The sequence below is a fragment of the Odocoileus virginianus genome, chromosome 4 (assembly GCF_023699985.2).
Source record: "Odocoileus virginianus isolate 20LAN1187 ecotype Illinois chromosome 4, Ovbor_1.2, whole genome shotgun sequence".
Classification (NCBI taxonomy): domain Eukaryota; kingdom Metazoa; phylum Chordata; class Mammalia; order Artiodactyla; family Cervidae; genus Odocoileus; species Odocoileus virginianus.
In genome coordinates, this window is record NC_069677.1 from 24,924,325 (window position 1) to 24,935,500 (window position 11,176).

At 52.7% G+C, this 11,176-nt stretch overlaps 1 protein-coding gene and 1 long non-coding RNA gene across 2 annotated transcripts; one reads left to right on the top strand and one right to left on the bottom strand.

The window, feature by feature from the left end:
• Positions 1–25: 25 nt before the first annotated feature.
• LOC110128902 (uncharacterized) lies at positions 26–1,082 on the top strand. The gene is made up of 2 exons (XR_002311315.2): positions 26–585; positions 858–1,082. It is a non-coding gene; the product is annotated as an uncharacterized lncRNA (long non-coding RNA).
• Positions 1,083–1,947: 865 nt separating this feature from the next.
• Positions 1,948–10,943, bottom strand: AP2M1 (adaptor related protein complex 2 subunit mu 1). The gene is made up of 11 exons (XM_020879945.2): positions 10,837–10,943; positions 8,742–8,858; positions 6,669–6,934; positions 5,866–5,948; positions 5,122–5,257; positions 4,890–5,031; positions 4,267–4,386; positions 4,027–4,162; positions 3,827–3,924; positions 3,199–3,310; positions 1,948–2,557 (listed from the first exon to the last, which is right to left on the bottom strand). The coding sequence occupies exons 2-11, from the start codon at positions 8,813–8,815 to the stop codon at positions 2,423–2,425; spliced, it is 1,302 nt and encodes a 433-aa protein (XP_020735604.2). The 5' UTR covers positions 8,816–8,858; positions 10,837–10,943; the 3' UTR covers positions 1,948–2,422.
• Positions 10,944–11,176: the final 233 nt, after the last annotated feature.

Sequence of the window (11,176 nt, forward strand, 5' to 3'; positions counted from 1 at the left end):
GTAAGAAAGGCGCGGAGCGCGCAGAACCCGGAGGGCGGGGCGAACGGAGCTGGCGGTACCGTACGCAAGCGCCGCTCAGTCTACGCCGAGCCGCTCTCTGCGCTTGCGCGACTCTTTTCCACTAAAGAATTAGCCACATGTGCGGCTCTCAGAGACTTCTGGGAGGTGGAGATCCTGCAGGCGGCGAGGGCGGGGTACGGGGAAGCTCGCCGTTTATCAGGCCATGAAGGGAACCTCCCGAGAAGGGCGGTCGATAAAGCACATTGGCCTTGCTAGATTCTACATGCTCCCCAGAGGCGCGTCAGCCGCTGCGTGCCTGTCCATTGTGGAGCCCGCTGAGAGCATTGCTGACTCACGCTGGTGCCTGAGCTCTCAGAAGCCCCTCGCACCTTTTTGTGCAGTCGTGGATTTTGTTCGGTTTTCAGGCCCTACGGGCTGCTTGTCTTGATCAGATAGCCAGCTCGCCCGCGACCTCTGACACTTGACGGCTCAGCAGACTTAAGCGAATAACGCCCTTTGGGCCTTCCATCACCCCTGGGCACTACCTCACTGACCGCCACTGGGCAAGAAAACCAGATCGACAAGGTCTGTGTAATTTCATTACTATTTATTATTCCCCAACCTACACCCAAAGCAGACATCTCCACAACCAGAGTCTCAGTAAGTGACTGTAAAAGGCTATTGCCTTTCACTGTTTCCCTCAGGTAGAAGTTAGGCATTTCCTGAAAATGCTACCGCTTCACATTTAATGTGACTATTCTTCCAAACTGGCTCCAAAATTGTCACTTAAAGTCACACCCATTCATCGTTTTGTCATTGAGGAATATTACAAGATTTCCATTTTATTTGAAACACAGGGAAAGAGGACTCCTAACAGGGAAACTACAGAACTATCTGGTTTCTTCAACAATATTGTAAAAGCTGAGAGAGAACTTGTGGCTTTTAAGATTTAAGAAGCATCCACCAATCAGGGGACCTTGTTTGGATGCAGATGTAAATTGTGACGTTTTTGTAGGACACTTGAATTAAGCATGAACAGATTGGATGTGACATTAAAGAGCTGATGACAAGTTGAACCACTATGATGGGAGTTCATTATATATTTTCTACTTGTTTGAAATTTTCTCTTAATAGATTTCTTAGGTTTAAAAAGACAGAGACCAAGCAAGGGAAAACTGGTGATGGCAGATCTTTGCTCCAACACATTTAGCAGAATATGGAGCACTCCCCTCAGGGTCCTGCTCACACAATTCTTTGGCGAGGGGGAGGCATAGAGGGAGGAATTATCTAAGAGGCCTGCCTGCGTGTTTAGTCGCCTTTGACTCTGTGACCCCATGGATTGTAGCCCGCCAGGCTCCTCTGTCCATGGGATTTTCCAAGCAAGAATACTGGAGCGGATTGCCATTTCCTCCATCAGAGAATCTTGCTGACCCAGGATCGAAGCCTGGTCTCCTGCACTGCAGGTGAATTCTTTTCCCCTCAGCCACGGGGGACGGGAGAGCCCGTAAGAGGCCCAGGAAGAGTGAATTTTTTTCCTTTTTACAACATACCCGCCAAGGTCTGGGAAGCTTGAACTGGGAAGAGGATAAAATTAAAAGAGGTCAGTTAGTTTCTAAGGATGGCTCACAAGACCATATGTAAACCTTGCTTAATCTCTGCTAATTAGAAAAATACCTGCCTAAAACTGAGGATGATGTTAGGTAAGAATCTCTACCCTCAGGGAACTGGGGCCAGGTGGGGCTGCTTGCCCTTGAGGCTATCAGGAGGGAGTTCTGGGGGAAATACCTGTCAGGTAAGGGCTTGGTTGGCCCTGAAGGACCTAACAATTAGGATATGACAAAAGAGTTCAGAAGAGAATTCCACTCAAGGCTGAGTTAAGACAGGGGAGGGGCAGTCCCACCAAACCCTCTCCCCATATAGCTCCCACTTGAACACTTAGCCAGCAGCTCCATTCTACACAGTTTATTAGGTTTATAACTGGACGAAGTCACACGTGTACAAAATGAAGCTCACACTATCCCAAAGCAGAGTAGGAATTGAGGGCTGGGGATCCGTTACTGGCCTTTGGGGGAGCTCCGAGGTGAGGGGCAGCCAACCCTCCCACTCCAGAGATGTGGCCATAGGAGAGGGGAGGAGAAGGAGCCCACTTGGCTTTGGTCACAGAACTCAAGAGCCTGGCAGTGGGCTAGGGCAGGCAGATGGATGGTGAAGCAGGAGTCTCTGAAACCACCCCGTTCAGGGAGCCCAGGGACTGCTCCACCAGTCCCACTTGCAATGTGGTTGGTCCAGACCTAGACTCAGGGGCTGGTGCAAAGGGAAGGCAGCAAAGCAGGAGGGAGGAGACACTGATGTGTGGTGGCCGAGGGCACCCAGACCTGTGGAAGAGGGTGGGTGGGGAGGTGGGCTAGCGGCCACCAGACAGCTAGCAGCGGGTCTCATAAATGCCGCTGCGGCCAATGTAGCGCACCCATTTGATGACATCGTGGTCGCTGTAGTTCAGCTTCGGTTCAAACACCTTCAAGTAGCGCACCTTGAGGCCAGAAGGTGCGAATGGCACCTGGGCAAGGGATAGCTCCAGTTAGGAATGTGGCCTTCCTTTCATAGCCGGTCTCCTTGGGGAAGTTTCACAGCTCTGCCCTACCTCATCTCTCTACTAGAGGGGTTTGAATGATTGGGACCCTGAAAGAAGCTGTGGGAAGCTGGGGTGGTGAGGGGGTCCTCTAAGAGGTTACTAAAGAAGAAAGCATAACGAGCAATCTATCGTTTGGGTTTGAAGTCAGACCCTGCCTGTGACAACTTGAATCAATTCCTTTAATCAGCAGGTGACAGCAAACCAAAGACCTGCCTTAGAATATACTTATCCTGCTCAGTTTTATGGACTTAAACAGTAAAGTGGAAAAAATTACATGTCTAATACGCACAAAGCAAAGTCAGCCCACTTTCCTGTCTTGTGTCTTACCAAGCATGCAATCTCAGTTTTTCCTAAGAATTGTTTTATGACAAGCCAAAGGAAGTCAAAATTTTTTGTCAGTGTGAATATCAATTTCTAGGAGGCCTGCAGGGGAAGGGTCTGTGAATTGAAATCACTTCTCTCAGGGGTCTCAGTTTCGTCATCAGCAAGGTGGTAGGTGCAGAGATTGGAAGGATTTCTAAGGTCTTTCCTAGCACACACTGCTCTAGGCCCCTTCTCTGCCGTACCTCAAAGTTCATTGAAATGGGGGGTCGAGCCCATTTCTTCTTGTCGTTGGTGGGCAGCAGCTCAATCTCAGCGCTGATTTGGGATTCCTTCATGCCTGCCATGCGCTTGATCCTAGAAACACAGGGTCAACAGGCAGCATGGGCCCCTGGTAGCTTAGAAAAGCTTTAAGGGGGGTTGCTGCCCCTTTGAGGAGGTTGTGGGGGGGAAAGAACCCAGAAACTCAGGGGAGGTGCCAGGGCAAGGCAAGGTGGTGAGGACTCTGATAACCTCTTGCTATGAAACCTTGGGTCTGTTATTCCTTTAACACTGCGGGCTGCATGCAGTTTCTGCTTAGATACATGGCCAGGCTATCCCTTGCTCTCTACTTCACAGAGGTACAAGGGCAAATGGGGAAACAGTAAAGAATCATGATAAAAGCATGCATGCATGTACCCCAGCGCAGGCATGTGCACAACTGCACAGAGGTACAAGGGATGAGAACACAGGCATGGGCTCCAGGAGAAGCAGTCACCCCCACTCCCCCACTATACACACATACACACACACACACACACAAGGTGACACTTAACAAGAGTGTACACGAAGGCTTCTTGAGCCCTGCTGTGCCCTCATGAAGGAAAAACTCACTTCCACACGATGGCGTTCTCACTGGCCTTATACTTGGCCTTCCCCTTCATGCAGATTACCTGCACCCCGCTAGTGTTCAGTGGGGTTGGGATCCGCACCTAGAAGTGACACACATGTCAGGGAGCTCTGTTGAATCCTGAATCACCTGCCTTTATTCTTAGAGACAAGTGCTTTCTCCTCCCTAAGCCCCTTATCCTCACCTCAATCTTCTGAGCCAGTAGTGAGGGTTTGAAGTTGGACTTAATGACCACCTTGACCTCCAGCTTGGTGCGTCCCACTTCCCGAACTAGTGGGATCACGCGAAAAGGAAGGATGATGTCCTTGGTGGTGCGATACCTTCAGGGGTGTGACAGCTTTAGGTTGGCACAGCAGAGCCTGTCCTCCCCCCTCTCCCCGCTCTCTGCCAATAGCAACCCCTGCTCCTCACACCCCAATGGCACCTCATGAGTTCAAATTCTCCATCTGGTGGGATAAAGCTGATGCTGCGTTCAGAATCAAACTTGCTGAGTCGCACACACTGGTGGAAGGTGCAGTCATCAATGGCAATTGATTGCTTCCCGCTGCAAGCAGGGATAGAAGGTCTTGTTGGTACACGAGGATGGCAGCAGTGAGTTGCACTTGGAGACTACCCCACCCACAAAGGCTGCAGCAGCCTGGACAAGGCTTGCACTGTAATCTATGGAAAGCTGCCAGAATGCAGTTTTCTCACTTCGGGGTCCCTTTTCTAGAGTTATGGATGAGTGGAAGCTTTGCAAACTCATTATCTTTTGAGAATTCTGCTGTGTGGAACACAAAAGTTTCAGGCACACTGGACAGAGGCCATCAGTACATAGAGAAGTCTCGGTCCTTGGGACCAAAAAAAGGGGCTTACTCTTGAGGAGGGTGAGGATAACCCCCTCATCTCTTCAACACAGATACCAAGAGCAACAAGCCAAGCACACCCTTGGGAAGTGAGAGTTTGCGTTACTGCAGACATGAAATCTAGAAGGAACCTGTGATTCACCAGGCTCTGCTCAGCTGTCCAAGGTCCACCCTCTCCCACCAGCTACCCTGCTTCAGGCACCTCTTGCTTGTTTCATCAGCTGTGCCTTTGCCTTGCTTCTCAATGACGATCTTGTCATTCATTCCAAACTTGCACTCAGGCATGCCACTCAGATAGCTCTTCATCACCACCCGGCCTGACACATGGGCGCTCAGGACCTGCCCTGGTGACGGACAGATAACCAGAAGCAGCTGAGTCAGGACCAATATCCTGCCCTGCCTCCCCTCCAGCTTCATCACGCTAGGGCCCTCACCTTGCGGGGACATGAGGAGGTTCACACTCTCCAGCACATCCAGGAAGAGCTCATTCCGGCGATACTTGATGCCCTCCCGCCGCCAGCCAATCTGCCCGGTCACCTGGCTGGTGATCTGAGACTGCTCTTCTTTTGTCTACATGGGGCGCAGAGACAAACAACAAGGCCTCATTCCTCGCCCCCTTCAATTTTCTTATCTCCATCCCTACTCCACCCTCATGCCCTCGCCCTTCTAGTCCACACTGTATGACCCATCTTCCCCCACGGGGCAGGGCCTGGAGAAAACTGAGCAAAGCTGCAAGGGTGGAAGCTGAGGGAACAGCTTACCTGATGCTGGAGAACAGAGAGCCAACACGGTGCCCACAGGAAGCAGATGAGCGCAGATGGGAAGAGGCAGGCAGAAAAGGAGGAGAAGGCTATGAGGCCTGGATCCTAGAAGGGGGCCCAGGCTCTCTCCTTCTGAGCAATATCAAGCCTCCAGAGCAGCCCACACCCCCCTCCCCCCCTACACAGAAGGAAACTGCTTGAGCTGTATTCCCAGTAACAGAGATGCTGAGCTGGCAAGCTCCAGGGGTGGGAGAAGGCCACACAGAGCAGAACAGGCCTGCAGTCATGGCAGAAGGCTCAGGCCAGCACTTCCTATCAGGGATGGGCTCATGAGTCAGCTCAGAAAAGGCTTGAGGGCCAGCTGGGATGAAGGGAGGCTGGGCTCCACCCTGACTATAGCCTGGACAATTTGAGTACCTGGCTCTTGATGCCTTGCTGGGTGATGAAGGTTTTCAGTGCACCTGTCTCCGAGTTCTGTGGGTAGCCAAAGTCTAGGATCTCTGCAAAAGGAAGGGATTCATCAACTCCTAGAAAAAGCTGAAGGCTCCTACTTCCCATCCCTCCCCTGGCCTGGAAACATCTGGCCAGCATAGCTCTAAAAAACATTGTAGCATCATCTACAGCAAGATTTTTCTAGCTTTGTAGCATTTACTCTAGAATTTATGCTTTTTAAGAAAACAGTTAAAACATCACATTTTTTTCAAATAGAAAAAAAATCAGAAGTCACATGCCCAGTGGGTAAGAAGTCCAGAAGCCCCAAGCCCTTAAAATACAGACAGCTGATGTGGGAAGGTGGAAGGACTCAGTTCACTTAAATCATACCCTACAGAGGTAACAACGCATCCAGAGGAACCCGTAATATCACATCCTCATCCAGGCTCTGAGGCAGCTCTTGAGATGGAAAGCTGGTAGGACAGTCAGTGTAGCAAGGCCCAAACCACAAGGTTAAGAGGATGAAATGTGCTTAACTGAACAGCAGGACGACCAGCCACCAAAAGACCTTTCGGTCTTCCTCCACCTCTACTCGCTAGCCTATTTCTGTATTTATTTCAGATCAGTCTTTAGGTCTGGATTTGGACTGTCCTCCTCCCGGTTCAAAAGACCATATAAAGAAAGTAAGTTTAGAGGATACTGGAGTGAGCCTCAGACCTACTCCCACCTCCAGGTCAGGCCCCACCAGGCTTATCCCCACCCTGGACCCACTGCCCCACCAGCCTCACCATCCAGCAGCTCATATATGAGCACAAAATTGTTCTTGATGTTCTCTTCACTGATCTTGCCAAAGTAGGCAGCCATTACGTCACACATCTTATAGAGGAATTCGAAGACCATGGCAGCATTGACATTCTGCTTGGTGACAGCTGCCAGCCAGATGTTGGACCGTTTAACATGGAAGAAACTGGTGCGAGCGATGTTGGTGACGGGGCTGCGCACCTGCTGCCGGGCGTGGATAACATTGACCCGAAAGGCGTCCACTGCATTCCTCCTGAGAAAACAGTGCACAGAGGCTGCTCAGGACAGGCAAACCTCACTCCGTGGGGATCAACCACAGCTGCTAACAAATAGCCACCCTCCTCTCTGCTGAAGCCTGACACGCACTCGAAAGCCAATGCCTTAACTGTCGGGCCAGTTTCTTAAGACTCCTCCCAGCAGGGGCCCGAGAGAGGGGCCAGAGCCAGGCTGACATCTGGCCGTGAGAGAGAGGGAAATCAAGAGGCAATGACAGTAGGGCAGATAGTAAAGTGAGGTCTACTGGATTTAGAGAAATATGTTCCTGACTCCCAAGCCTGGCTGCAGTTTCCCTGCTGCCACCTCTATAGCTTCTCAGTAAGCTCCAGGCCCAGAAAAGAGAGAGACCCCGCGTCTTCTCCAGTCTTCCCACCAGCGGGGAAGATTGAGTCCTCCAGAAGGTAGTAAAGCCAGCATGCCTTCAGAGAAGGCTCTAATATACTGAGGGAAAAGCCAAGGGGTCACAGAACTGGGTCACCCCTGCTTGTCCAGGATCTAATTCCAGGGCAAGTTCAGGGATGAAAAAAAGAATGAAGAGAACAGTGATGGGGGGGCAGGGCCCCCCACCCACCTGTGCCTGGGCAGCAGCTTGACAGGCCGCTTACCTATTGCTACGGCAGCCAATGAGATGGGATGAGAGAAATGACGCCACCGAGAAGAGGAGAGTGACAGTAACGAGAGAGAGGGTTAGACACACAACACAGTGGGGTGGGCAGCACACATCATGCGGCAGAAGCAGATGGGCAACAGGCAAGGGGTGGAGAGCACAGCAAGGCATGCAAGACGGTGTGTGCCCTGGTCGGCTCAGCCAGGCCCTCCAGGGCCAGAGGAGGGGTGTGGATGGGTACAAGCAAGCCAGGCATCGCCATGTCTCGAGCTCATGCCCCACCACCATGCCGACAAACAGGCACAAAGGCCAGGCTATCCCCATTAGCCATGAAGCTGGGAGCCACTGTAGCAGGCCCATCTCTGACTGCCTAGTCTAAGCAATTCCAGGGAGAAAAACAAGGCAGCATGAACCAGAGGAACCTCATCTCTTAGAGCTCCTGAGGTTAGGACAAGTCCCCTCTGTCAGGGAAGATCAGTGGCATGCAGGGTGGGGCAGAATAAGTAAGGCTGTGTCTCCTTGTGGAGGTCTGAGGGAACACAGGATAAGGAGATGTTCCCAGTCTACTCTGATAGACCAGAAAGGCAGCCCAGGCTGCCTGCCCATCCCTTGGTGACCCAGAGAATGCCTCAGGCTTGCTCACCACCTCTTCCTGGAGTGGCCCAGAGGAACTGAAAACAGCTGAGTCAGCAGCCTGACTCCTGAGAAAGGCAGTGGGAGAGGATTCGGCAGCCTGGAGAGGCTTTTGAGTCCAGTGAAGGCTCTCACCACAAGAAGGGCTTCTGAGAGTAAGACTTAGTACTGCCAGCCTGACCACTAATTCCACCCACTAGAGACAGATCTTCCTTCTCAAAGGAGGGATCAACCGTTCAAGCAGAAGCACTCATCTCCAGAAACTAGGTCTGTCACTAAGGGGAACAGGAGGCAGCAAGGGTAGGAGTTCCTAGGACTGTGGGGGTCCTGCCATTTCACAGGTCCCACTGAGTGGCCAACAACTCGCTGCCTGGCCAATACCACCAGACCTAATGGGAACCAGGCTGTAATAGCTGAGCATCCAGGATGCAGCAAGGGGTGGGGAATAGTCCAGATCAAGCCTCTGGGAGAAAGAGACCTGGCCCTGCATGCTGGAGAGGAGGGATGGGAGTGGGGGCACAGCTGGCTCAGCCAGGGCACTCACCCGATGTCATCTCGGTAGACCCGGGAGATGAGCACCTCCCCCTTGTGATTATAGATGAATAAGCCTCCAATCATGGCGGCAGCTCAGTCTTCGCAGCCCATCGCTCTGAGAAGAGACCTAGGATAGGTGGGGGCAGGGTAAGGGAAGGCAGCAGAATCCAAGGCACTGTCCCCTAAGGGGCTGTCCAGGTCACTGGTTGGGCCTTTTTCCTGACTCAACCCTCCAGCAAGTGACCCTACAGTCCTCTCAGTCAAGCCCCTCCCTTTCGCCAGGCCCTAGTTCCTGTTTATCCCACACTGGAAGGGAGAAAAGGAGAGGGACTTAGGCCCAGGATTCTAAGGCCATTCTGACCCTCCCTTTCCTGGGACTGAGCCCAGAGTAGCCCCCTCCCCCTTTCACAGCGCTGAGCTCAGCAAGGCCCCTTCCTGTGCAGACTCTCAATCAGGCTCTAGCTGGTGAGTCACTGCAAAGGCCTGCCTGCGGCTGCAGGAATGGCGGTAGGAATTACTCCAGCTGGTTCAGGCCTGGGGCCCCCAGGCAAAGCTTTAGGATCGCTAGTCTCTCAGGCTCATCTACTCTTCAGAGAAGGCAGCAAGGCCTGAACCTCTGGCTCTCTAATTCACAAAAGTCTAAACATTCTAGGAAAGGGTGTGCAGGGATTGGGGAGGAGAGAAGACAGCCCTAAGGCCCTGACATCAACCCAGGAGTGCAGCTCCAACCTCTCCCAGGCAGTCAAATAAAAAAGCAAAAGAGCAGAGTAGAAAGGCCCCAGCCCTGACAGACTATACTTCAGTGACCCAAGCAGCTTGTTAGTTATTTCTGACCACCTCTCTTTTAAACAGAGAAGCTCCCCCTCAGCTCCCAAGTAAATAAGAATACAGGGGTGTGGGGAGGAAGGGTTCATAAAATCAAGAGATCCTTCCAGTGGAAATTCTGATTCCAGACCTGCAACATAATTCATTTCTGACCTGAATGCCTAAAAACAAGTGGCAGAATCCCGGAATTATCTAAATTATCTGGGTTCAGCTAATTTAGATTGTTTGCAAAGAGAAAAAGGGTTAATTTAGTTCTAGATTTCCTGAATTAGCCTTGGTGTTAATTTCACAAGGGGGGCAGTTTAGGAGACTTCCAGTTTCTAAACTAGGAAAATAAAGTGTATTACTATAGCAGTCAAGGTTTACCAGGCTGAGAGAATGAGAAGTCTCTCAAAGTGGTGGACACTTTCCATTCCTCAGTCCCAGAGACCAGGAGAGAAAGCGCAAAATGGAGGTAGAGCCCTGGGCAAAGAAGCAAGTTCACAGGGATCAGGTGGTAGGGAGCTCAGGGCATCAGAGAAGCAGAGACGGGGGCCCAGGTCAGGAAAGGGATATTTAGTTAGGGGATAGACTGGCAGCAACAGCCAGGCAGTGTACTCAGGTGAGCCTACAGCAGCAACAGAGCTGGTGGGGGCACCTGGAGAAAAGAGTTCCCAGTATGGCAAAAGCCAAGGCTTTGAAGAGGAAAAAACGGCAGGGTGAGACTAACAGTGGTGAATAAGGGAAAGCTGGGGAGACGTAGCTTGCTGTGGGATACAGGTGTATAAGCATGCGCGGGTGGTGGGCTTTTCGCCCTGGGGAGGAGGACATCACGGGTAAAGATGGTTCCACGGCGTGCGGGGCCTGTCACTCAACTGCAAGGAGAGGGTGCCGCAGGGTGGGGAGCTTGTCACAGTCCAAGGAGGCGGCACAAGGAGGTGTCACTGTCCTAGGGGATGGGGGAATTGTCCTTGCCCCGGGAGGAGTAGGCGCCGAGGGCTAGGAGGCTGTCACGATCTCAGGGGGCCGCCGCGCGGCGGCCCTGTCTGGGAGGATTCCAGGAGGGTCTCCCTCTCAAGCGAAGCTCCGGGCGGGTCAGGTGGAGGGCACCGCTCCGCGCCCGTCCTGCAACCGCGCCCCGGGCGCCCCCGCCCCGCCGTCAGCGCTCCCTCTCCGATCTGAAGGCTGAGGCCACTCCCGGATGTGGGCTGCTTTCCGCGTAGCTCAGTGCAGTGAACGGCAAAGCTGGGCACCCAGGGAGGCGTCCTCCCTCACCCCGTATGGCCAGATCCCGAGCTCACCTGGTGTCCGCGGCCCTCTGCTCGGCCGGCCCGGCCACTCTCCGGATCCCAAGATGTCCGCCCGCCCCCTGCTCTCCTGCCCGCTGCCTCGGCTTTCACTGCAGTGTTGCGGCCCCGCCCCGGCCTCAGCTGCGCGTGCGCATCCGCCGACGGCGCAGACTACAAATCCCGACAGGCTTCTCGGCCTTATCTCTTACAATTTTAAGCGCCCTAAGTTTGGTAGAACTACAACTACCGACAGCCTCCGAGACCCGAAGGAGGGGCTAGGCGTGCCTTGGGGGTGGAGTAGGAGTGGCTTTATTAGGCCCCACCCGAAATACACAATCTAGAATACGCTGCT

Coding starts and splice junctions, on each gene's coding strand:
- AP2M1 (XM_020879945.2), bottom strand. CDS start 8,815: ATGATTGGAGGCTTATTCATCTATAATCACAAGGGGGAGGTGCTCATC. Junction 6,935..8,741: donor GTCTACCGAGATGACATCGG/GTGAGTGCCCTG, acceptor CTGTTTTCTCAG/GAGGAATGCAGTGGACGCCT. Junction 5,258..5,865: donor AGCAAGGCATCAAGAGCCAG/GTACTCAAATTG, acceptor CGCCCCATGTAG/ACAAAAGAAGAGCAGTCTCA.